The sequence below is a fragment of the Hemitrygon akajei genome, chromosome 20 (assembly GCF_048418815.1).
Source record: "Hemitrygon akajei chromosome 20, sHemAka1.3, whole genome shotgun sequence".
In the NCBI taxonomy this organism is placed as follows: domain Eukaryota; kingdom Metazoa; phylum Chordata; class Chondrichthyes; order Myliobatiformes; family Dasyatidae; genus Hemitrygon; species Hemitrygon akajei.
The window spans coordinates 32,915,541-32,942,902 of NC_133143.1; the positions used below are offsets into that span (position 1 = coordinate 32,915,541).

General features: G+C 39.8%; 1 protein-coding gene across 1 annotated transcript in view; it reads right to left on the reverse strand.

The window, feature by feature from the left end:
* LOC140713932 (collagen alpha-6(VI) chain-like) overlaps positions 1-27,362 on the reverse strand; it is a 133,571-nt gene that overhangs the window by 60,466 nt on the left and 45,743 nt on the right. The window contains exons 11-19 of the mRNA XM_073024629.1: positions 25,583-25,661; positions 15,449-15,597; positions 13,514-13,606; positions 12,795-12,848; positions 10,849-10,920; positions 10,742-10,768; positions 9,708-9,752; positions 8,403-8,456; positions 7,828-7,890 (exon numbers count right to left, since the gene is read on the reverse strand). Coding sequence (XP_072880730.1) covers positions 7,828-7,890; positions 8,403-8,456; positions 9,708-9,752; positions 10,742-10,768; positions 10,849-10,920; positions 12,795-12,848; positions 13,514-13,606; positions 15,449-15,597; positions 25,583-25,661 — 636 coding nt within the window. The remainder of the gene's footprint in view (positions 1-7,827; positions 7,891-8,402; positions 8,457-9,707; positions 9,753-10,741; positions 10,769-10,848; positions 10,921-12,794; positions 12,849-13,513; positions 13,607-15,448; positions 15,598-25,582; positions 25,662-27,362) is intronic.

Here is a 27,362-nt window from a genome sequence, read left to right on the forward strand (position 1 = left end):
TTACGCTGATAATATATTGCTGTTTATCTCTGATGTTGAGACCTCATTACCTTGTGTACTTTCTTTACTTTCCTATTTTAGCCACTTTTCAGGATATAAATTGAACCTACATAAGAGTGAATTATTTCCTTTAAATAATTTGTTATCAATTAATACTAATCTTCCTTTTAAAGTTGTAAGGAATCAATTTTCTTATTTGGGTGTAACAGTCACTAAGAATTACAAAGACCTGTTTAAAGAAAATTTTGTTACTATACTGAATCATGTAAAAAGGTTCTTATTAAATTGGTCACCTCTTTCAGTATCATTGATTGGATGAATTAATTCTATTAAAATGAATAGTCTATGATGCACCATCAATAACTCTTGGAGATGGGATGCAAATGATAGGCTTTTATTAGCTGCAAGAAACCACCACACAACATCCTGGAGACTGAGGGAGGAGCAGTGCCTTCAACCACCTTTATACAGGGGTCTGTGGGAGGAGCCACAGGAGCAGTCAGCAGAGGGGCATGTCCAGACAGGTATATGTAGTTCACCACATTCACCCCCCACCCCCCTTGTCTTAAAAGAGAGTCCCCATGGGGCGAAGTTTCTTACAAGTATATTTACAGGTTAAGTCTATCAGGCGGTCGAATCTGTCGCTGCGATCTACGTAGCACCGGTGGTGATTGCACCGGTGACAGTGGTTGTGCTGACTCCGGCCTGACTGGAGGTGTCAGCCCATTAGGCGTCAGTAATCCCTCATGCGTGTGCGAGGCGCTCGGTATGGGAGTGTCGTGAGGGGTCTGTGTAGGGCTTGGTGTGCGCGGTGTCTCGTGGGTATACACCTCGGTGGGTACGGGGTTCATAGTCACCGTGGAGTGTTTAGGGTAGGGGTCTGGTGCTCCTGCGGGTGCCAGGTTGTGAACAGAGACCATGTCCTCCCGCCCATCAGGTAAGACCACATAGGCATACTGGGGGTTCGCATGAAGTAGGTGAACCCTCTCGACCATCGGGGAGTATTTATTGCTCCTCACATGTTTCCGGAGCAGCACTGGCCCTGGGGACATCAGCCAAACCGGTAGGGTGGTCCCAGAAGCAGACTTCCTGGGAAAAGAAAAGAGTGACATTGGTGGACGTACATAACAGGGAGCGGATGGAGTGGAGCACCTCGGGGAGGACCTCCTGCCAGCGAGAGACCGGCAATCCCTTGGACTTAAGGGCTAAGAGTGTGGCCTTCCACACAGTGGCATTCTCCCTCTCCACCTGTCCATTTCCCCAGGGATTATAGCTCGTGGTCCTACTAGTAGCAATGCCCCTAGCCAGCAGGTACTGGCGCAGCTCGTCACTCATAAAGGATGACCCTCTATCACTGTAGATAAAGCTGGGATATCCAAACAGAGTGAAGAGCTGGCGCAGGGCTTTTATGACGGACGTGACAGTGGTATCGGGGCAGGGGATGGCAAAGGGGAACCGCGAGTACTCGTCGATTATGTTGAGAAAGTAGACATTGCGGTCGGTGGAGGGAAGGGGGCCCTTAAAGTCAACACTCAGTCACTCAAAGGGGCGGGTGGCCTTGATAAGTTGTGCCTTTTCAAGATGGTAAAAGTGTGGTTTGCACTCAGTGCAGACTTGGCAATCCCTGGTCATTGTCCTAATTTCCTCAAGGGAGTAAGGCAGGTTCCGGGCTTTCACGAAATGGTAAAATCGGGTGACCCCCGGGTGGCAAAGATGTGCATGGAGGGCGTATAGCTGGTTGAGCTGTGCACTGGCACACGCTCCCCGGAATAGGGCATCAGGGGGCTCATTGAGCCTTCCAGGCCGGTACAGGATATCATAGTTGTAGGTGGAGAGTTCCATTCTCCACCACAAAATTTTATCATTTTTGATTTTGCCCCGCTGTTGGTTGCTAAACATGAACGCAACTGAGCGCTAGTCGGTCAGCAAGGTGAACTTTTTGCCGGCGAGATAGTGCCTCCAGTGCCTAATAGCTTCCACTATGGCCTGGGCTTCGTTCTCCACCGCGGAGTGCCGAATTTCAGGGCCCTGAAGGGTACGAGAGAAGAATGCTACTGGCCTTCCTGCCTGATTGAGGGTAGCAGCCAGCGCGAAGTCGGAGGCATCACTCTCTACTTGGAAGGGAATAGTCTCGTCCACCACATGCATCGTTGCTTTGGCAATGTCCCCTTTAATGCGGCTGAAGGTCACGCGGGCCTTGGCAGAGAGGGGAAATGTGGTGGACTTGACCAGGGGGCGGGCCTTGTCTGCGTAATGAGGGACCCATTGGGCATAATAGGAAAAGAAGCCCAGGCACCTTTTGAGGGCTCTGAGGGTGGTGGGAAGAGGAAGTTCCAACAGGGGGCGCATACGGTCGGGGTCAGGGCCAATGACCCCGTTCTCCACGACATACCCAAGAAGAGCATGTCGGGTCATTCCAAACACACACTTGTCCCTGTTATAAGTAAGGTTAAGAGCTTTGGCCACTTGGAAAAATCGTTGGAGGTTAGTGTCGTGATCCTGCCAGTTGTGACCACAGATGGTGATGTTATCCAGATATTGGAACGTGGCTTTCAGTTGGCACTGGTCCACCATCCGGTCCATTTCCCTCTGGAAGACAGAGACACCATTCGTGACACCGAAGGGGACGCACAGGAAGTGATAGAGCCTGCCGCCCGCCTCAATGGCAGTGTAGGGGCGGTCCTCCGGGTGGATGGGGAACTGATGGTAAGCAGATTTCAGGTCTATGGTCGAGTACACCTTGTACTGAGCTATCTGATTGACCATATCTGCGATGCGGGGTAGGGGGTATGCATCAAGCTGCGTGAACCTATTGATGATCTGGCTATAGTCTACGACCATCCTATTTTTCTGCCCGGTCCGAACAACAACCACCTGGGCCCTCCAAGGGCTTGTGCTTGGCTCAATGATCCCCTCCCTGAGCAGCCGCTGCACCTCCGACTGAATGAAGGCCCTGTCCCTCACGCTGTACCTCCTGCTTTTAGTTGCCACAGGTTTACAGTCGGGGGTCAGGTTGGCGAACAGCGATGGGGGAGGGATCTTGAGGGTGGAGAGGCTGCAAGTGGTGTCAGTAGCGTGGCTGTTGGCATGGTGCTGGGTTGGATGTGCGGGTCGGTGGGTGTGTGTGGTCAGTAGCGGGGTATATGACGAAACCCCACAAAACAGGATTTCTGAAAGTGATTTGTGGGAGTGGCCCGTCATAATTCATTGTCACACTTTTCAGGTGGCTCTGGATGTCGAGCCCCAATAGCACAGGGGCACACAGTTGAGTCATGACCAGTAACGCAAAGTCCCGATATTCTGTGCCCAGCACCACCAATGTCACTATACAACCCCCCCGGATGTCTGTGGAATGCGATCCAGAAGCCATGGTGACCCTCTGGCTTACCGGCTGTGTCACAAGTCCGCAGCGTTGCACTGTGTCCAGGTGAATAAAACTCTCAGTGCTGCCCGTGTCAAACAAGCAGCTAGTCCTCTGCCCCTCCACCAGGATGTCCATCATTGACCTTGCAAGCTGGTGTGGAGCACATTGGTCGAGGGTTACGGAGGTCAGAGTTGAACCGCCATCTTGGTGACCAGTAAGCACCCGTGGGTCGGAGGCGGGGCAAGGTGGCGCCGACAAAGATGGCCACCCCCATGACTCGCACGAGGCGGGCAGGCAAGATGGCGGCGACCAAGATGGTGACCCCCATGCCTCACATGTAGTGCTGTTCGACCCCGCTTGTGGTTTAGACTTACAGGCCTTGGCGAAGTGGCCCTTCTTTCGGCAGCTGGAGCAGGTAGCTTCTCGGGCTGGGCAGCGTTTTCGGGGGTGCTTTTCGAGTCCGCAGAAGTAACACTACACGAACTTGCGACTGGCAGCAGCTGTGGTTGGTTTCGGGGAGTTCGTGGACTGACAACTGGCAGCAGCCGTGGTCAATTCGCCGGAGGGTTGTGGGGTCTGCAGCGTCCATGGGACCGGCGGGAGATCGCGCGGCTGGACAGCATCAGCATTGTGCAGAGCAGCCTCCAATGTGTCAGCCAGCTCGATCGCTGACTGTAAGGTAAGATCGGCGTTTTCCAGCAGCCGCTGGCGCACGTACACTGACCTGATCCCCATAACGATCTCCTGCAGTCGCAGGCCCGCACAAGTGTCTGTAGGGCCCGGACAAACTCAGCACTCGACTCTCCGGCCTGCTGCTGCCACAGGTACTGTCTTTTGAGGGCGTCCAGTGCCCCTTGGTAGGTCGGCAGGTCTCTGATAAGGGAGTACACCCGCGGACTGACCCTGGAGAGGAGAACTCTGTGCATGATAACAGGCTCAGTCACGCGAATCTCTTCCAGGTACAATTGGAAGCATGCAAGCCAGAGTTCAAAGGCAATAGCTGCTTTGGGAGCTCGAGGATCAATGTCCAATTTATCCAGTCGTAAAATGCTCTCCATGTTTTAAAATTGCAGCTAATAAAATTGATGCACCATCAATAACTCTAGGAGACGGGAGGCAAACGATAGGCTTTTATTAGCTGCAAGAAACCACCACACAACATCCTGGAGACTGAGGGGGGAGCAGTGCCTCCAACCGCCTTTATACAGGGGTCTGTGGGAGGAGCCACAGGAGCAGTCAGCAGAGGGGCGTGTCCAGACAGGTATATGTAGTTCACCACAGTCTACCAAAATTTATATATCTTTTTCAGGCATTACCCATTTTTATTCCTAAATCCTTTTTTGACTCTCTTGCTTCTAATTTATCCTCTTATATATGGAAAAATAAATGACCTCATTTAAATAAAGTTCATCTTCACAAATCTAAAAAGTCTGGAGGTTTAGCCCTACCTAATTTAGGTTTTATTACTGGGCAGTTAATATACGATATCTTATGCTTTGGCTATATTATATTAATCGTGTAGACTGTCCGGGATGGGCTTCTTTAGAAGCTAACTCTGTTAATAAATTTTCTGTTATTTCTCTTCTTGGATCCTCACTTCCTTTATCTGTAAGTAAACTAACTGATAATTTAATAGTTAAACATACTCTGAGGATCTGGATACAATTTATAAAACACTTTGGTTTATTGAGATTTCCCCTTTCAAGTCCTATTTATTCTAATTTTTTTAAACCCTTGTATGTATGTAATTAGTTTTGCTACAACAAGTGTATGGGACATTGGAAAAAAGTTGAATTTCCCCATGGGGATGAATAAAGTATCTATCTATCTATCTATCTATCTATCTATCATGACTGATTTAGTTTTTAAAGAATGGGACAGGTTGGGTATTAAATGTTTTGGGGATCTGTTTGTTGGAGGAAATCTTTTTTCATTTGAGCAATTGTCAGCTAAATATAGCTTACCCAAAACTCACTTTTTTAGATATTTACAAATCAGAGATTTTTTTAAGATCTAAATTATGCACATTTCCTATAAGCTCAGTTAAGAACTTACTAGACATAAATTTTAGTTTGACAGCTTTTCATAATGGTTCAATATCTAATATTTATGGTATGTTGCTGGAGACAAGGAATGTTCCTTCAGACAAAATTAAGAATCTCTGGGAACCAGATTTACAGACATCAATATATGAGGAAACTTGGAATGAAATTTGTAAACTGGTTAATACTTCAATGCTATATGCTTGTCATTCCCTCATACAATTTAAGATGGTACATAGAGCTCACATGACTAAGGATAAGCTATCTCGTTTTTATTCAGATTTATTTCCCTACTGTGACAGATGTAATAATGGAGAAGCTTCACTAATTCATATGTTTTGGACTTGTATGAATTTTGAAAAATATCGGAAGGAACTTTTTTCAAACTTTTTCCTTACTTTCTAAAGACAATTTTAAGCCTAACCGTCTGACGGACCTATTTAGTACTGTTGCAGAACAAGATATTATGAGGGCATCTCATTTACATATTTTGGCCTTTAGCTCTCTTATAGCTAGGAGGACGCTTTTGTTTAAATGCAAAGATGTTTTTCCTCTTTCTCATGCTGAATGGTTATGCGAGGTTATGTCATGCTTAGATTTAGAGAAGTTTTGTTGCTCAATTTCTGAATCTCGTCAAGTGTTTCAAACATTGTAAGGACCTTTTCCAAATTATTTTCAAAACCTTCAATGTGTTGTTTAAACTCAGATGTTGGCTAATATTAATTTTTATTATACAAGAAGGTATTTTACCTTCTTTTCTCCTTAATGAACAGCTTCAGTCTTGGTAGGCGTTAGGTTCTTTTTTTTGTAATCAATTAGTATAGTTCAGTATAACTTTTGATTAACTTATATGAACACTGGGTAATGAGATTGTTATTATGAACAGATATGCAATTGGTAGTTTTTTTTAAAAAAATTGACGTTTTATACACTTTCTTGTACTCTTTATTCTTCTATGTAGAAACTAATAAAAAATATTGGAAGGAAAAAGTACATGTAATAGATCTAAGTGAAGATCTTTGTCTTTCATAATTGCAAGGGAAGTCAATAGGAAGCTATATCAGCCATGGGGAAAAATAAAAGTTATTGAATTTCCCTTATTCTTATGACAATAGGTTTAGGTTAAAGTAATTCTTTCATACAACTAGGGCCCTTAATGTTACACTGCACAACCATTGTTCTGGGGATTAAAAAGACTTTTATCAGATGATTTATAATATTTAGTTTCACTTGTATTCAGCTACTTTCACCTTTTAGAGTCCACAGCATTTTACCAGAAAGTTTGAAGTATAGCAGGACCATAAATGCTGCAAGAACAGATCAGGGCTGAGCATCTTATGATGAGAGACCCTTCTATCAGTCCCAAGGGAAAACTGAAGTCGGTGATGGAGTACTACTACATCGACTCAGGCCTAGGGGGCCGGCGTCTGTGATGGAGTATTCTCGTAACCTTGCTCACTTCTAAAGGGCCTAGAGCATCTGAGGTAGAGTAGTATATTCGAAAAGAAATGGCTTAAATATTCACTCATTCTACAACTAGATGACAGCGGCTGCAATGCATACTGAATGTTGCACTGGCCAAACTGGAAACTCCTCCTCCTGGAGGGAGAAGGCCAGCAGAAAAGAGGAACTAGTATCAGTTTCCAGTTCCCTTTCAAGTTATATAATATTTCAACACTCCATTGTCACACAGTGTCAGATTTGTGGAATTCCTGTGGATATTGGACCAGCTTCATTACACCGTTCCAGAAAGCATTTTGTGATCGCTCTGACAAGAGGAAGTGGATAACAAGTGAATGCTAACCATGCTGGTGGTACCACTATCTTTGGAATGAATCACATGTAATTGGACCACTATTGACTTCCTAAACTCTAATTGTACTTTGCAAATATTCATGTTGGTTTGGTAGGCTTATGCTAGCACTTGGAGTGTTCCCATCAGACTGGTTGTCCCCCGTCTTACTTTGCTGTAACCAATATTCTCTCACATGCCCATCATCTCATTGATTCTCCTGCTAAATTATGTACACAAGGGCCAACAGAACCCAATCAACCTAATAACATCTCTTTAGAATGTGGGATGAAATCATGTGGTCACAGGAAGAATATACAAGGTTTACAAGAAAAGAATATTAAGAGAAAGATAGAACTTAATCCATCACAGAAATGGGAAATTAGCAACTAAATGTGACCAGGATACTTGAATTATGATCTAATCTGAAGTGGTAGCCGACTGGTCAAGTCAAAATGAATATTCAGCATCCAGCTTGTTACAAAATTCACTATGTATAAGCAAGTGCTGATCAATGGAATGATTAAAAAAGCTACAACAGGATGGTTGTGCATATAAAAGTATGGTGCTATCTGTTTAAAATGATTTAGCAAATATACATAATGTATAATGATGATTTATCTACTTACTGTGTCCCCTTGTAGACCTGGTTCTCCACGGTCACCTTTAGGTCCTCGAATGCCTTTGCTTCCCTGAAGAGTATATGTGACAGATTAAAATGAGAACACTGAGAAATATCAGATGAAATTTTCTGAAAGCTACTGGATGCAGATCTCTCTATGGGTCTTTGTGTACTCTGCTTATACTATTTTTAGTAATTGAACAGGTATACATAACTTGGCTGATCAACACTCAGAAATTGGGATACTCATAAAGAGGAACACAGAAACAAGATTGTTAAAGAGTGGAATTGCTAGCTTTATAAATGCACTCTGAAGTATAAAAAGCAGGGAAATCATAGTCAAGCTTTTAAAATCAACGCGAAAGCCAACTCAGGACACCACATGCTTAATCCTAAAATGAACTTAACCATAAATGAACAAATAACTGGAAGGCAAATGGGTTTTGATTATTAATAGTCTGTTTATAATGGAGGATGAAATAATCATATTTGTTATTTAATGTTGTTTAGTTGCAGACTGCATTTAATGTCTTTTGTGTATATTCTAAATTCAATAAAATCTGATCCAAAAAATGTTTTTACAGTATTTCCATCAGCCCCTTTTTCTCCATCGACTCCAAGAATTCCAGGATCTCCCTGAAAGATAATATATTGGATTCATTTACAAAAAACATTTATTGCATGAGATCAAAATGAAACAGAAAATCAATCATGCTACTACATTCATATAACATTTGCTTGCAATTTCAAATTACACAAAAGCACATTACAGCTATGAAGTGTAGCTACTATTTCAATGCAGAAAACTTTATAATCAATTAAAAGATATTCTCATAAATGTTAGTGACTTGTTAAATTATTTTTGGGATATTCATTAAGGATTAGATAGTAACTGAGAAATTTTAAAAACTCCCACACACTTTGAACTCCCACATGATCTTTTTCTATAATTTCATTTGGACATTCCTGAGAGATTAACTCAGTAATAAAACCAGCAAAATACAAAATAACTTCTTGTCAGATTGCTACTGCAAATTGGGAAAATCTACTATCAATATTACTGTCTGTGGTTTTCCATCAATATTGGTTGTGGCTCAAGGTTTCCATTCTGCTCTCAGGGTTGAAGATGATTTCTCAAATCCCATTTAAAGACTTGAACACAAAAATCTAGGTTCACATCCCTGTTCTGCTCTAAGTATGCTCTGTACTGTCAAAGGTGCCATCTTCTGGTTGAAATAAATCCCAAGAAACCACTTTGCAGGAGGAGACTGGACAAACAATCAGCTGATCTGATCAACATTTATCTTTGATCAGCATCCCCAAATAAGTTTCTCTGGTCAACATCTCATTACAGTTTGTGGGATCCTACTATGGAGGAATTGCCCCCTGTATTTCCTACAATACAAGATTGTCTGCATTATGGAAGTATTTGCTAAATCCTGAGACTGTGAAAAGAAGTTTATAAAGTCAGGCCTTTCTTCCTTTGTCAAAAAAGCCATGTGCAAACAGTAGATTAAGACAACAACCTACAAAGAATCCCATCACTTTTACATTTGGAGCATTCATTTTAATGGGAAGTGGGTATGTAAACAAAACCAATGGGTTCTGTGCCTTGAGACCTCCAGTGCAGGAAAAAGCAGAAAATTACAAAAGAGAAGTCTTTACCCTGAACCAAATTAAAATAGTATGAAAGGCGTTTAAAATGCAAAGCGTGCAATTTGATGCGATTATGTAAAAACTTCCTGATAACTGACAGATTTAAAGGCATGCAGGTTTGATAGGCATTCCAGTGGCAATGTGGCCCTTCAGTCCTACAGCCGAATCTAACCCAGTTGTGGGGAAATGCTGGAAACAGCAGTACAAAAAGTATCTTGAATCTTCACATACCTCCTCTCCATCTATTCCATCCAAACCACCGGCAGCCGTGTCACCCTGTCAAGAGAACATTAGTCCTTCAGTGAAATATGCGGTACCATATAGCCTACATTATAAAAAGGGACTAATTTATGTTGTAGTAACACGTTGCATGCGCTATTAGGTGTGTATTAATCTGTATGTGCGCGTCAAGTTTGGACTCTACCAATAAAGAACCATGAAACTTAGCTCCCGTCTCCAGCTTTTTTATTAATAACATAGTTACGTAACCAAGGCACCTACACAACAAATTGGCGACGAGAATTATGAACCTACATCTTATCGGAACGCTATGTTTCAGTTGATAACGGCACTCGGAGGAGAAGTGAGGAAAGGAGCGACACACGCATCTAGGCAGAGTACGCTGTTAGCGCTATCAAAAAGGTCATGTGAGTTAAGGGGAATATGAAGTGAATGCAAGGAGCTAGCTAAAAAGAAAACAAGGAAAAATGGATTAAATTAACATAATAAAGATAGCGATGATTGGAACCATTACAGTATTTGATGGTAGTATTGAAAACTGGGTAACTTACATTGAAAGAGTCGATTTATATTGTGATGCTAACGGTGTTAATGATGAAAAGAAAGCCAATATCTTACTCAGTGCTATGGGATTAAAAAACATATGGGCTGCTACGGAGCTTGTTAACCCGTGAACAGCTAGCTGACAAAACGTTCAAGCAAATAGTAGACACTCTCCAACAGCATTTAAATCCCACACCACTGGTCATTGCTGAAGGATTTAAATTCCACAAACTGAATCAGAGCAAAAATGAAAGCATTTCTGAATATTGTGCTGAATTGCACAAATGATCAGAACATTGTCATTTGGGAGTGGGTCCAGTAAAGAACCATGAAACTTAGCTCCCGTCTCCAGCATTTTTATTAATAACATAGATGTGTAACCAGGCCACATACACAACATATGCCTAACAGATAAATAGGCATTCTATAAAGTAATTGCAAAATTTGGATGGAAAATTGGTTAAGCCTGAAAGCATATTTACCTTCTGTCCTCTATGCCCTCTTGATCCCTGAAAAACAATGAATATTAAGTTAATCCTGGAGTTTTAAACCGAGCCAAGATGCAAATTCATCCAATTAAACCACATACCTTGTGGCCATTGGGACCTTGGCATCCATCTTCTCCTCGAGCTCCAGTAATACCTGGACCTCCCCTTCTACCCTAAAGAGCCGGAACACAGATTATTGGTGACAGTGAAAAGGCCATATCACAACATAAACATCATAGTAGACACTGTCCTTAAGCTTCAAAATTCCTTCCTTGTATTTTGTCTGAAATACTTTCATTTGCCACTCACCAAAGTGAAAACACAAAGGAAGTATGAAGGCAAAGGCTTGAATAGAAATACATTTGTATCAACTTTGTTTGTATTGCAAGCGATAGGTAAAGAACAATCCAACTCACTATTCAAGCCTGCTCTACCTTTCAAAATTTCAGAGCTACTTTTCTAACAAGCAAGAGAAAATCTGTGTAATAAACACAAAATGCTAGAGGAACTCAGCAGGCCAAGCAGCATATCTGGAAAAGATTAAACTGTCAATGCTTTGGGCCAAGACCTTTCATCTGAAGTGGGGAGAAAAGAGACAAGACCTCAGAGTAAGAAGATGGGGGAGGGAGGAAGAAGTTTAATGTAGTAGATGATGGGTGAAACCAGGAGAGGGGTTGAGGTGAAGTAAAGAGCTGGGAAGTCCATCAGTGAAATAAATAACGTGGTGGAGAAAGGGGTATCTGATAGGAGAGGGCAGAAGGCCATGGAAGAAAGGGAAGGGGAAGGAGAACCAGAAGGAGGTGATGGGCAGGTAAGGAGATAAGGTGAGAGAGGAAAACAGGAATGGGGAATGGAGAAGGAGGGCAATTACTGGAAGTCTGAGAAATTGATGTTCATGCCATCAAGTTGGAGACAAGCCCGATGGAATATAAGGTGTTGTTCCCCCAACCTGAGTGTGGCCTCATCACGGTGGTAGAGGAGACCATGGACTGACTTGTCAAAATGGGAATGGGTAGTCACCGGAAGATCCCACTTATCGTGGCCAACGGTGCATAGGTGATCGGTGAAGTGGTCTCTCAATCTATGTTGGGTCTCACCAAACTACAGGAGGCCATACTGGGAGCACCAGATACAGTAGATGACCACAACAGACTCACAGCTGAAGTGTCGCCTCACTTGGAGGGTATGTTTGGGGCCCTTAACAGTAGTGAGGGAAGAGGTGTAGGGTCAGGTGTGGCACCTGTTTCGCTTGCAAGGTTAAGTACCGAGAGGGAGATCAGTGGGGAGGGCCAAATGGACCAGGTACTCTTGTAGGGAGCAATCCATGCAGAAAGCAGAAAGTGAGAGGGAAGGAAAGATGTGTTTGGTGGTTGGATCCCATTGGAGATGGTAGAAGTTATGGAGAATTACGTGCTGGACACCGAGGCCAGTGGGGTGGTAGTTGAGGACAAGAGGAACTCTATCCCTGGAGGGGTGGTGAGTGAAGGGGTGAGGACAGACATGCAGGAAATGAAAGAGATGTGGGTGAGGGCAGTGTGGATGGTGGAGGAAGGAAAACCACTTTCTTTTAAGAAGGAGGATATCTCATTAGTTCTGGAATGTAAAGACTCATCCCAAGGACAGATACCATGGAGACAGAGGAATTGAGTGAAGGGGATGGCATTTTTTACAAGTAACAGTTTGGGAAGAGGTATAGTCCAGTAGTTGTGAGAAACAGCTTCACCCACTGTCACAACTGTATTTTTCTTGCAACTGTCTGTGATGTCTCTGCAAATTTGCTCCTCTAAATCCCATTGAGTATGGAGTGGTCTATAATATAATCCCATCAATGTAGTCATCCCTTCATTTTTCATCAGTTCCACCCATAAAGCCTCAGTAGGTAAGTCCTCCAGCCTGTTCTGTCTGAGCACCACCTTTACATTTTCCCTGACTAGTATTGACATGTCACGCCCTTTAATACCTCCACCTCTATCATATCTAAGCATTTAAATTATTCATGTACAAAACATCACTCTTGAAAAAACTTGCTATATTGCATCAGACTTACCTCTTTTCCCTCTTCACCTTCATATCCTTGAAATCCTTTTTGACCTTTTTGCCCCTGAAATTAGATCATGGCAAAAACAATTATCAAGCATGCTAAAATTAGATACTGGAAGCTTCAGTGTTAGCTCAAATAATGTTTTAATCAGACAGGATTGTTTTGCATGACCCTGAATCAAGACTTCAGATCAAATCTTAATCTGAGCCACTTTACCAACCAAATTAACTGATACAAGTCTGCAATTGTCCTGATTCTGTATCATAAAAGTTAAAGAGACAATACCATGTTAAAGAACTAAAGAATTGCTTTAGACACACGACCTGCATTTTGGCTCACTTATCAGCATGTAACTTGCAGAGTTCTGTCAGGAAATGTCCAGAAATTCTAACACAGTAAATCATTGTAAATATGCAGTTTGTCCAGATTGTCAAGGAAGGCTTTTCCAATTATTCTGGAGGTGCCAGAATACGGCACCATAAGGTGTGTCTGCTGGTGGATCAGGGAGGAACTCCCTTCATTTACACAGAAAAGTGAATTTACCATTAATGAGATTTTAATCTTTGAAACTAGTGAAATTTAATTGACATTGTACATCCCAACTTCCATTGGTTAAGGGACACAATAATGTTTAATGTTCAGAAGTTCAGCCATTTAATCAACAAACTATCAGAGCCACATAAAGAAGCCATATTCTGTTGAGTAGCATACAATTTTTGATTTACCAAAGATCCTCTTTTTCCTCGATCTCCTCTTTTTCCTGATTGCCCTGAGCACTTGCAAATTATTTTACAGCATTTTCTCTCTGCAATTGTGTCCTGCAAGAAAATATGTGAGAAAGATTAATCATTAGTTGGAGCATTTTTAAGATTAAAATATTTTCTATTTTATTTTTATTTATGATGTGAATGAAGAAAGATTAAGCTCCTTAACCACTGTGAAGGACAAATTGTAGTGGGTTTTCTTTAGAAGACGCAGTATTCAGCTCTAATTCCAGGGCATAATAAAAGATATGCAAACTGTAGATACATTAAGCAAAATTGTGGTTCATCCTCTGTGTCAGAGGTCTGCATAATTACACAAAGTTAGAGTCAGCCTCAAAAAAGATGCTTATGTATTTTTCAGAGGATGATGATAGCAAATCCTAGTGCATCCTAGTGCGGGGTACCATACGCTGTTTGGACAACTTAAACTCTGACCCAGATAGATGGGATGTTCACTCCTCTCTCCATGGCACTGAGGCTATGAAAATTGCCCCAACCTCTGTGCTCTGTGCCTGCTAACATAATGAACTGATACCAAGGCATTGGGCCTATTCCGGGCTGTTCCAGGGTTCGGATCTAAGGACTCATTTTGGTTCAGAATGTTCTTGCTCACTTCTATTGTTTGTATAATTTGAGTTTTCTCCCCCTTTCTCTGTACATTGGGTGTCAGTCTTTATTTTAAATTGGTTCTTTCAGGTTTCTTGTTTTGAGACTGTGTAGCCAAACAGATTTCAACGTCGTATAATTTATACATTCTTTGTTAATAAATGGACTTTGAAACTTTGAAATAGGTTGACATGTTAGCAGCTTTAGTATGGATACGTGTCAAATAGAACATAGAACAATACAGCACAGGAATGGGCTCCTCTTTGCATGGTGTCAGTGTTAAATACAATGCCGAACTTAACTAAATCTTTTCTGCTTGTGTGTGTTTACATCCCTCCATTCCATGAACATCTACGTGTCTATCTATCAGCCTCTTAAATGCTACCAAGTTACCTATTTCCACCATTACGCCCTGTCAGCCTGGTCCCAATACCTGCAAATGTTGTGTAGAAAACTTGCCCACACACTTCTTTCTAACTTTCTCCCTCTTATGACATGCATGAGCATGCCTGTTATATTCACTTATTTCAATGGATTCAAATCATGTATGAGGAATATAAGCATGTCAATTGAAGCTTAACTTTAGCTTCAAGGCCTCTATGATATATAAACATATAAATTTAAAGTAAGCCAAATGGATGCTAATTCATATTCTTTGCATTAATGATGCTGTACAAATTGTAAGTTACAAATTATAAGTTAATATGACAGTTCATACAGTCCCCTTGGTGCAGTAAAACATCCCACCATGCAGCACAGGAGCCCGTCCAAACAAATTCTGTAGGTGTGACAGACAGACAGGAATCATGATGTTCTCAAAAGGTCGTGTGACTAGATAAAATGCCAGGAAACTCACAACCAGGCAAAAAAGCTTTTAATGGAAACTACCCTCAATTTCCTATTTAAACTTATGACATTTCTCAGATGCGCAATTTAACTTGGAGTACATGATATAAGAGATGCACAACACATTGTTGATATCACTGCACACACCTAGAGGTAGATGCATTTCATATACACTGTGGGTCCAGATTATGTTTTATCTGGATGTTATTTGTCATTTAGATATCATATATTGAATTAGCATGATAAGTCAGGCATTAAGCCAGCTACATGTTCAGTAATGTAGTTCATAATTTGAAAACAAGTTATACTTTTCAGATACCTGATTTGCGCACTGATTCTAAAAAAGATTCACTTGTAAAACACAATTGACTAAATTAATAAATAGTTTATTGCAGATATTTTCTAATTCTTCTGATGACATTAGACTTTTACAAAATCACTTACAATTGCTGACAATAATTCATTTCCAATATCCGGCTTGTTAATCATCAGTTCCTCTCGGTAACCAAACCCTCTTCCAAACTCCAGTTCAGCAATTTTGTCAGCATTTTCTGTTCCTTCCAGGGGAACAAAGATCAGTCCATGGATATCCTCTTGGAAAGAAAAAAACAATGATTGTCCATTATTAAAATAATTTTCAACTTCTTGAATCCTACATTAATTAAGATGTTTCTCTTGGAATTTTACACTTTAGCACATTACAGGATCATAAGTGAACTTCTGTTCATGAGTTGTCTATTTACTTGTTGATATTTCCCAAACATTCCCATTGCTTCAGCAACTTCCAGTGGAGTTCAGACAAAAAATGTCGAAAAGCAGGCTTGGGAAATGAGCTCCAAGAGATGCAGAAAGATGAGGTGAGGGAATCCTAGAGCTTGGAGTCTTGGTGACGACTGCCCAGATGCTGGGCAGCTCACTTACATGTAAAAAGATATTAATCAGAGACAAAAGCTGTCCTCAATCTCCAAATAAGACCAGGTTTTGGGGGGGGGGGGGGTTCCAGTGACGTTATCATTGAGAATGGCAGCTTAAGTCACTAGCTCCTCCGGAAAAATGCGTATTAAGCCCCATTAACCCATTAAATATAGCACTTTTTGAAAGTATTTGAACTGAAAAGAGGGGCAAGAATGGGGAAAAAGAATGGAAATAAAAAAAGCGACACTGCGGAGCCTGCGGCCGAGGGGAGTGCAGCGAGCGGCTCTCCTACCCGACCATGTGCTAGTGAGGCGGACGCTGGGCCTCGTTCAGGTGAAGCAGCAAATATGATCGAAATTTTTAAAGAGGTAAGGGAGATCCAGAAAGATATAAAACAGCAGCTACATGATATTAAGTCAGAGCTCGCTAACGTCAATCAAAAAATAGCGGTGGCAGAGACTCGAATTGAGAAGGTGGAAGATCGCGTTCAAAACATAGAACAGATACTGAGTAAGATGATAAAAATATTAAATCAACAAGAAGATAAACTGCTTAATCTGGAGGGAAGGTCATAGTGGAAAAATATCAGAATATACAATGTTCCCGAATGAGCGGAGGGCTTGTCTATGACAGTTTGTCAGAGAGTTGCTGCGGGATGCGCTGGAGCTTCCCTCAACTATGGAGCTGGAAATTAAGAGAGCGCAGTGTGTGCGCGTCCCGAAGCCTACCCGAGATAGAACAGATAAGCCACGCTCAATGATAATTAAATTCCTTCAATACAGTACCAAGGTGGAGATTCTACGAAGGGCCTGGGGTAAGAAGAGGGTGCTTTTAGACATTGAATTAATATATTTCGACCAAGATTACCCCCCCCCCGCAGTCCTGCAGAAACATAAAGTATACTCTGAAGTAAAACGAATAGTAAAGCAAGAAAGGATTAGATTTCAAACTCCATACCCTGCTAAACTTCGAGTGTTTTATGAAGATGGGATCCAACTGTATCAGACAGTGGAAGAGGCGACAACAGACATGAAGGGAGAGGGTTGCCCGTCAGCATGATCAAACCGAGGGAAAGCCTGGCAGAAGAATTATCCCGCTCCACTTGGGAAATAGTGTGAGAATCGAGAAGGCAGGAGACGGGAGGAGGTGGAGAGAAGTATATCAGGAAAAGACTGGGAGTTTTCCAAAGACAGCCTTCACCCCCTCCAGAAAAGCCATAAGGTTTGGCAAACTTTAAAAATGCTGAGAAGCTAAATGGAAGCAAAAGTAGACAGTGATATACCTATCTCGAGAAATACTTATTATAATGTGGATTTTATATTACTTAGTTGTTATTCTTTATTCGCTCACTTACTCCTTTTTCACCACCAAAATATATATATATAGGAGGAGTACACAGGGAAATCTTTTCTGTGTGATGGATTTATTCACTGACTTTTATGAATACTGTGATGGGGGCCCTCAACTCACAAGTAGGAGGGGTTATACCCCGCAGCTAGACATTTCCTCGAGCTCAACGCAGGGACCAGAGACCAGAGACCTCAGCCTTGGAATCACACATTTGTTGCTATTTTCGTTATTATTTGCGTTTCTTGGTTCTTATTTGTTCAGGGAGTAGATCGATTAAGTTTTATTCTGCTAATTTCAATGATACATTGACAGAAAATACAGATGGCTAAGGACAAAGTAAAATTCATTTCTTTTAACGTCAATGGGCTATTAAATCCCATCAAGTATAATAGAATTCTATCCAAAATGAAAAAAACAAGCCCATGTAGTATATTTACAGGAAACTCATTTAAGTGATGATGAGCATAGAAAACTAAAGAGAATGGGCTTCACTAATTTGTTTTTCTCCTCATATAAATCAGGACATAGGAGAAGAGTTGCTATTCTTATCTCAAGTAAGCTAAATTTTGAAAAAGCATTCAAAATGGGAGAAAAAAAGGGCAGATATATTCTGGTAAGGGGGAATATAGATGGAAATTCAGTTACTCCATTGAATATATATATATATATGCACCCCCGGGAAGTGATATTGGTCTCTTTCAGAAAATTACTAATATTATGGTAGTGGAAACAGAAGGTCTCCTGATATGTGGGGGAGACTTAAATTTACAATAACAACCAAACTTAGACTCTTCCAATACAAAAACCTATGAAACAAAATCCTTACAAAGAAAGTTAATATAATTTTTCAGGATGTTGGTTTAATTGATAAATGGAGGGACCTTTTCCCTGACAGAAGGGATTACACTCATTATTCTGCTCCCCATTCTGGATATACAAGATTAGACTATTTCATAACATTTGGAAAAGACAAAGACAAAATAAACACTTGTGGAATTTGGACAATAGATGTAAGTGACTATGCACCTATATATTTATCTGTTGATTTTGACCTACAACCAAAGAATATTATTTGGAAACTAAATTCAAGTCTACTGAATGATCCGTACTTTAAGGAACAAATTAAAAAAGAAATTGGTCTCTACTTAGAATTTAATGATAATGGAGAGGTTTCACCTCCCATTTTATGGGATACTCTGAAGGCAGAAAGAGGGAAAATTATAGCAATATCTTCATATAAGAAAAAAATAAGGAATAAAACATTAGAGGAATTATAAAATAGGCTGAAGGAACTAGTGAAAAACACAAATTGAATTTGGCACAAGATACATTAGGGGAAATTTTTAAAATTAGGAATGAAATTAATAGTTTGGCTACGCAAGAAATCAGGAAAAATTTAATGTTTCTGAAATAGAGACATTATGAAAGTGGGTCAAAGTCTATGAAAATACTGGCGTGGAAACTGAAACAAAGATTGCAGAAAATACAATTCATAGAATTAGGGACCCAAGAATGAAAATGATAAAAAATAAGCTAAGTGAAATTCAAGAAGCTTTTGAAGTGTTTTACAAAACTCTATATTCCAAAGTTCCAAAGGGAAGCACAACCCAAATTGACACCTTCTTGAATTCTCTAGAGTTACCCACTTTAAGTGAAGAACAAAATAGAACGATGACTGCTGACATAACTGAAGTTGAATTAAAAGCTGCAATTAGTAGGCTGAAATTAAGCAAGTCACCAGGATCAGATGGGTATATGGCAGAGTGGTACAAAGAATTTAAAAATGAGTTAATTCTTGTTTTAATCCCCACATTGAACTGGGCTCTAAAAAAGGCACAAATGCCACCCAGTTGGAAGGAAGTGGTAATCTCAGCTATACCGAAAGAAGGCAAGGATAAAATGGAATGTGGTTCATTTAAACCAATATCTGTTCTTAATGTAGATTATAGGTTACTTACCTCCATCATATAAATACTTAAATACCAACATTTCCATAAGATGTATTTCAGACATTGTACATATTATATATCATATAATCATATATAACACAAATCTCCACAAAGTATTTATCTGAGGTATACACTTATAGAAAAGAGTGGAAAGAAAAAACAAGCAGAAGGAAAGAACTATGTACAAGTAGGGAGTGATCTTCTTTTAACAGCAGAGTCATTGATTTGTGAGAATAAAATCAGGTCTTTGAGGCATTATGTAGTTAAACCATTTTTCCCAGTATGAATCAAATAGTTCCGCCTTATGGTTAACAGATGCTGTTATCTTCTCCATTTTGTAAATGTCCATTGTAATTTCCATTCATGTATTTAAACTTGGGCTCTCCTGTGATAACCATTTCCTAGTAAGAGTCTTTTTACCAGCCACCAACAGTATATTCATTAAATATTTATCTCTTTTCAACCATTCTTGAGGTATATATCCAAAATATATGGTCTTACACTCCAAGGGTATTTCACATTTAAAGATGTCTTGTAGGGCATTGTGTATCCCCCTCCAATAGTTTTTGATTACAGGGCTGTCCCGAAAAATATGACAATGATTTGCATTTTGATTTTCAAAATTTCTCCAGCGAACAGGGAGGCTACTATCTGAATGGGATTTCTGCGAGGGTGTAATAAAATATCTTATCAAGTTTATCCATACAAACGCCCTCCATTTCTGTGAACTGGTACACTTCCATTGATATCTCCATATTGTTGTCCGTTCTTCCTCAGATATAATTATCCCTCCTTTCTTCTCCCATTTTGTTTTAATGTATGAAGTTGAATGTGTTTTAAGATTTGACAACCCCTTATACATGCTTGAAATTATTCTACTACCATTACCTGAATTATATGCTTTTCTAAAGAGCTCTATCAAGCATGTATTTGCTTTGGTCACATTTTTAAGCATCTTATTAACATATTGTCACATCTGTAAATACCGATAAAAATCTTGTTTTTCTAGTAAGTGTTTCACTTTAAGCATTTCAAAACTGAACAGTGTTCCTTCTCTCATTATGTTGCAAAGAACTGTCATTCCTTTAGCTGTCCAGTCCTTAAAACTAGCATCCAATTTATTTGGTGTAAAATCAGAGTCATATGCACACCATTTAAGAATTGCAATATCTCCCTCTAGATTATATTCTTTTATAGTAGTTTTCAATATTTTAAGAGTCAATTTCACCCAAGGGTTATCAATAGTATTTATGTACCTTTGCAGGTTGTTATCAGCCAAATTGCTTGTATGGGGATGGGAAGTACCCACTCCTCAATGTTTTTCCATTGAGCGCCATATTGTGGGTTGCACCAACATATCACAGCTCTCAACTGTGCTGCAAAATAATAATCTCTAAGAGAAGGCGGGCCCCATCCCACCCTTTTCCTTTGCTAATTGCAAAGTTTTGAGATGAACTCTAGGCCTTTTACTCTGCCAAATATACCTTGATAGCATCTTGTTCCATTCATTGAATTGATTTTGATTAATCTCTATTGGTAGGGTCTGAAAGAGATATAGCAGTCTGGGCAGTATATTCATTTTAATAGTCTGAATCCTTGAACTGAGACTGAAAAAAGGAATCAGGTTCCATCTTGCCACATCTTCCTTAATTTTTTATATAAAGGCTGATAATTACATTCTGATAATTTTGCCAAATCTTTTGGCATAATGATGCCCAAATATTTGAAAGACTCTGTGTGCCATGCCCAGGGGTATCGACTTTCAATTTCTCTTGGTGGGCTATAGTAATATGAAAGTAATTGGGTTTTATCTATGTTGATCTTGTATCCTAATACTTGACCATATTGTTCAAAGGATTGCATCAATTTAGGTGAAGAGTATGTTGGTTGCCCTAGGTAGATCAAAATGACATCTGCATAATGAGCCAATTTATGCTCTGTCCCTTTAATAGTAATTCCCCTGATATCTTCATTTTGCCTGATGTATTCAGCTAATGGTTCCAGATATAACACGAGGAGTAGTGGTGACCATGCAAAACCCTGTCTCGTGCCCCTTTCTAGGGTAAGACTATTTGATAAATATCCATTGATTTTAATCCTAGCAGTAGGATTGTCATATAGTGTCTGTATAGTTTTAACAATTGTGTGTTGGAAACCAAATCTTTGTAAAACTCTGTAAAGAAAATTCCAATTAACCAAATCAAATGCTTTTTCAGTGTCTACGATTATCACTATTGCTTCGATTTTATTTTTTTGTATGTGATCCATAATGTGAAGTGCCCTTCGTATATTGGTATATTGTCTTGTGTCTGGCGTTGTCGTATAAAACCTGTCTGATCCTTACGTATCAGTATGGGTAGAAACTCCTCTAATTGTTCAGCCATGATGGAGGTAAATAACCTATAATCTACATTAAGAACAGATATTGGTCTAAATGACCCGCATTCCATTTTATCCTTGCCTTCTTTCGCTACAGCTGAGATTATCACTTCCTTCCAACCTGGTGGCATTTGTGCCTTTTTTAGAGCCCAGTTCAGTGTGGGGAGTAAAACAGGAATTAACTCATTTTTAAATTCTTTGTACCACTCTGCTGTATACCTATCTGATCCTGGTGACTTGCTTAATTTAAGCCTAGTAATTGCAACTTTTAATTCAACTTCAGTTACGTCAGCAGTCATCGTTCTATTTTGTTCTTCACTTAAAGTGGGTAACTCTAGAGAATTCAAGAAGGTGTCAATTTGGGTTATGCTTCCCCCTGGAACTTTGGAATATAAAGTTTTGTAAAACACTTACAAAGCTTCTTGAATTTCACTTAGCTTATTTTTTTATCATTTTCGTTCTTGGGTCCCTTATTCTATGAATTGTATTTTCTGCTATTTTTTTTTCAGTTTCCATGCCAGTATTTTCATAGATTTTGATCCACTTTCATAATGTCTCTGTTTCAGAAACATTAAGTTTTTCCTGATTTCTTGCGTAGCCAAATTATTTATTTCATTCCTAATTCTTTTAATTTCCCCTAATGTATCCTGTGCCAAATTCAATTTGTGTCTTTTCTCTAGTTCCTTCAGCCTATTTTGTAATTCCTCTAATGTTTTATCCCTTATTTTTTCTTATATGAAGATATCGCTATAATTTTCCCTCTTAAGACCGCCTTCAGAGTATCCTTTAAAATGAGAGGTGAAACCTCTCCATTATCATTAAATTCTAAGTAGAGACCAATTTCTTTTTTAATTTGTTCCTTAAAGTATGGATCATTCAGTAGACTTGAATTTAGTTTCCAAATAGTATTCTTTGGTTGTAGGTCAAAATTAACAGATAAATATATAGGTGCATAGTCACTTACATCTATTGTCCAAATTCCACAAGTGTTTATTTTGTCTTTGTCTTTTCCAAATATTATGAAATAGTCTATTCTTGTATATCCAGAATGGGGAGCAGAATAATGAGTGTAATCCCTTCTGTCAGGGAAAAGGTCTCTCCATATATCAATTAAACCAACAACCTCAAAATGTGCATTAACTTTCTTATGTAAAGATTTTGTTTCATAGGTGTTTCTATTGGAAGAGTCTAAGTTTGGTTGTAATTGTAAATTTAAGTCTCCCCCACATATCAGGAGACCTTCTGTTTCCACTACCAGAATATCAGTAATTTTCTGAAAGAAACCAATATCACTTCCCGGGGGTGCATATATATATTCAATAGAGTAACTGAATTGTCATCTATATTCCCCCTTACCAGAATATATCTGCCCTTTTTATCTCCCATTTCGAATACTTTTTCAAAATTTAGCTTACTTGAGATAAAAATAGCAACTCCTCTCCTATGTCCTGATTTATATGAGGAGAAAAACAAATTAGTGAAGCCCATTCTCCTTAGTTTTTTATGCTCATTATCACTTAAATGAGTTTCCTGTAAATATACTACATGGGCTTGTTCTTTTTTCATTGTGGATAAAATTGTTTTATGTTTGATTGGATTTAATAGCCCATTGACATTAAAAGAAATGAATTTTACCTTGTCCTTAGCCATCTGTATTTATCTGTCAATGTATCATTGAAATTAGAATAAAACTTAATCGATCTACTCCCTGAACAAATAAGAACCAAGAAACGCAAATAATAACAAAAATGGCAACGAACTTGTGATTCCAAGGCTGAGGTCTCTGGTAGAAGACCCTGCGTTGAGCTAGAGGAAATGTCTAGCTGTGGGGGATAACCCCTCCTACTTGTGAGTTGAGGGCCCCCATTGCAGTATTCATAAAAGTCAGTGAATAAATCCATCACACAGAAAAAATTTCCCTGTGTACTCAAACATACACATACATACACATACGTGTGCGCGCACACACACACACACACACACACATATATATACACATACACAAATGTTACATACATACACATATATGCACACATACATATATTCTCATTTTGATGGGGAGAAAGGAGTAAGTGAGCAAATAAAGAATAACAACTAAGTAATATAAAATCCACATTATAATAAGTATTTCTCGAGATAGGTATATCACTGTGTACTTTTGCTTTCGTTTAGCTTCTCAACATTTTTAAAGTTTGCCAAACCTTATGGCTCTTCTGAAGGGGGTGAGGACTGTCTTTGGGAAACTCCCGGTCTCTTCCTGATATATTTATCTCGGCCTCCTCCCGTCTCCTGCCTTCTCGATTCTCGCACTATTTCCCAAGCGGAACGGGATAATTCCTCAGCCAGGCTTTCCATCGTTTTGGTCATGCTGTCCAGCAACCCTCTGGCCTTCACGTCTGTAGTCACCTCTTCCACTGTCTGGTACAACCGCATCCCATTGTTATGAAACTCTCGAAGTTTAGCAGGGTATGGAGTTTGAAATCTAATCTTATTTTGCTTTAGTACTCAATTTACTTCGGAGTATTCTTTACATTTCTGGAGGACAGCGGGGGGGGGTTAATCTTGGTCGAAATATATTAATTTATCCTCTAAAAACACTCTCTTCTTACCCCAGGCCCTTCGTAGAATCTCCGCCTTGGTGCTGTACCGAAGGAATTTAATTATTATTGAGCATGGCTTTCTATCCCGGGTAGGTTTCGGGACGAGCGTGCAGTGGGCTCTTTCAACTTCCAGCTCCATAGCCGGGGGAAGATCCAGCGCATCCCGCAGTAACTTTCTGACAAACTCCATCACTTACAAACACTCAGCTCCTTCGGGAATGTTGTAGATTCTGATATTTTTCCGCCGTGATCTTTCCTACAGGTCAAGCAGTTTACCTTCTTGGTGATGTAATATTTTTATTGTCTTACTCGGTATCTGTTCCACGTTTTGAATGCGATCTTCCACCTTCTCAATTCGAGTCTCTGCCACTGCTATTTATTGATTGACGCTGGCGAGTTCTGACTTAACATCACAGAGCTGCTGCTTTATATCTTTCTTGACCTCCATTATTTCTTTTAGGATTTCGAAGATATTCGCCACTTCACCTGAATGAGGCCCAGTATCCGCCTCACTAGCCCACGGTCGGGTAGGAGAGCCACTTTTTGTATTTCCATTCTTTTTCCCCGTTCTTGCCCCTCTTTTCAGTTCAAATATTTTTCAAAAAATATTATATTTGATGGGTTAACGGGGCTTAATACATTCCCTCTTTTGACCATATGATAGAAGGAAAGTCACTGAGGCAGCTGAAGATGGTTGGCCCTATAACACTTCCCTGAGGAACTCCTGCAGTGATATCCTGAGGATGAGATGATTGACCTCCAACCACCACAATCATCTTCCTTCGTGTCAAGTATGATTCTAACCAGCAGAGGGTTTTCCCTCTATTTCCCATTGACTCCATTTTAGCTAGTGCACCTTGATGCCATAGTCAGTTAAATGCTGCCTTGATGTCGAGGGCTATCACTCTCACCTCACCTCTGGTATTTAGCTCTAACCGTGGCACTCTTTGTGTAATAATTAAATAAATCCTAAGTGTAAATATCTAAAAGTACAGACCAAAAGAAACTCTTCCATTATACTTTAAATTATTCACCATCAGAAAAATTGGCACAGTGTGAGGCAAAATGAAACTGATATAATCTCTGTCTAGCCACTCAACTGTTTGGGTAAAGTGCCATTACAAGCTCAAGTAGAAGCAAAAGTTTCCTATTTTATTTTGTTTCCATTTCTGCATTGAAATTGCCTTCTTCTAAATATCTGAAAATATTCTGAGATTTGAAAACAAAATATGATCTCTGGATTCAAATTGAAAATGTGGCGTTTAATATTTAACAGATAAAATCACATTCCCGAACACTTCTCATTAATGATATAATTCTATGCCAAAAATTAGTGCTCACAATATCTTCAAAACAGTATTGCATGTAAATGCCAAGCAAGTTACCTTTAAGTCGGAGTTTTTCTGATACTTTCTTTAATTTAGTAATTTCATCATCTATTCCATCTGTAAATATTACAATTACCTGTAAAGAGAGGGTTTAAAATGTACAATCAGAATGGGTAGGTCAACTCAAGGAAACCACTGTATGCAGTTCACCAATTATTCACTCCTTTTTATAGCAAAGTACCATGAAGGGTTTAGCAATACTGCAACTATTTCCTGTATGAAGGCCTTATCACTGAAATAAATGTTTGGAATAGATCTACTACACAATACATGGAAACCCTGAAATATAGAGGGAAGATGCAGTCACCTCAAACACCAATGGAAATTCAAGTTCAAGTATAATTGTGGTGTGGAAAGTTGGACGATGGATCTCATCTTCAAAGATTACCTTGTTTGAATTTTTCCAGAGATATAGTTGACATTTGTATCTAGAAAAGAAGGGAAGCATTGACAGATTCTCTCTTCCTCAGCTCAAAGATTTCTATAGATAGTAACAGCAGCCTCAAAATTAAACAGCGCTTACTTCTCGGGAGGGCGGCAATGGCAAATTTAGATAAAATACTGAAGAGCAGAGACATAACATTGTCTGCGAAGATCTGTATAGTCAAGTCTATGGTATATCCAGTTGTGATGTATGGCTCTGAGAGCTGGACTGTTAGTAAAGCTGAATACAAAGGATTTGACACCTTTGAACTTGTATGCTGTAGGAAAGTGTTAAGAGTTTGTTTGACAGTGACAAGATCTGACAAGTCAAATTCAGCCAGGCTGCTCACTAGGAGGCTTGATTATGAGACAAAAGCTCAAATATTTTGGCCACATCATGAGAAGACAGGATTCCTTGGAGAAGACTCTCTCGTTAGGTAAAACAGAAGGTAAAAGAAGGAGAGGAGGATAACAGAGACTACGATGGATAGATAATATTACTAGACAATGTGTATGACCTTGGGGGATCATTGAGAGAACTTTCCAACAAGAAGGCTTGATGTTGAGGAGTCCATGGGGTCACCAAGAGTCAGATTTGACTTAATAACTGAACAACAAACTAGGTTTCTATATGATCTAGCTTACCATGTGAGATCTAATCAAAAGCCTTCCTAAAGTCCATGTAGGCAAGTGACCATCTACATCTCTGACCTCTTCAATCACCTTCATTACCTCTAAAAAAAAACTGTCACATTCATGAATCAAGATTTCATGCAGAAAGACATATTTGACAATTCTTAATCAATCTTTGACTTTTAAAACTTAACCCGTTAATATTTCTTTGTGAATTGCTTTAATCCTCTTCACTACTTGCCATTTTTCCACTTCCGTGTCATCTGTATATTTCTCCACAGTACATTCATTTCCTTCCTCTGTACCATTGTTATATTATAACAGCTCTAACCTGTGTGGCACTCCACTAATTATAGTTTGCCCACATAAGATAGACTCTCTTATCCCTACTCACTGTCTCCTGTTTGTTAGCCAATCCTCTAGCCAGACTATTATTTTACATCCAACACCATGAAACCATTTCTTGCCAAGAAATCTGTTGCATGCACCTTGTCAAGCACCTTCTGAAACTCCAGGTATACAAAATCAACTGGTTTCCCTCTATTCACTCTGGCTGAACCTTCCATTAAAAACTCATACATTAGTCAGAAAAGACTTCATGAAGCCATGCTGATTCTATTTGACCAGGTTATGATTTTCTTACTATCATCTCTATGTTCATTCATCCTTACATTTTTCCATTAATATTTGCCAAATTAATAAGACAATAGTTACCTGCTTA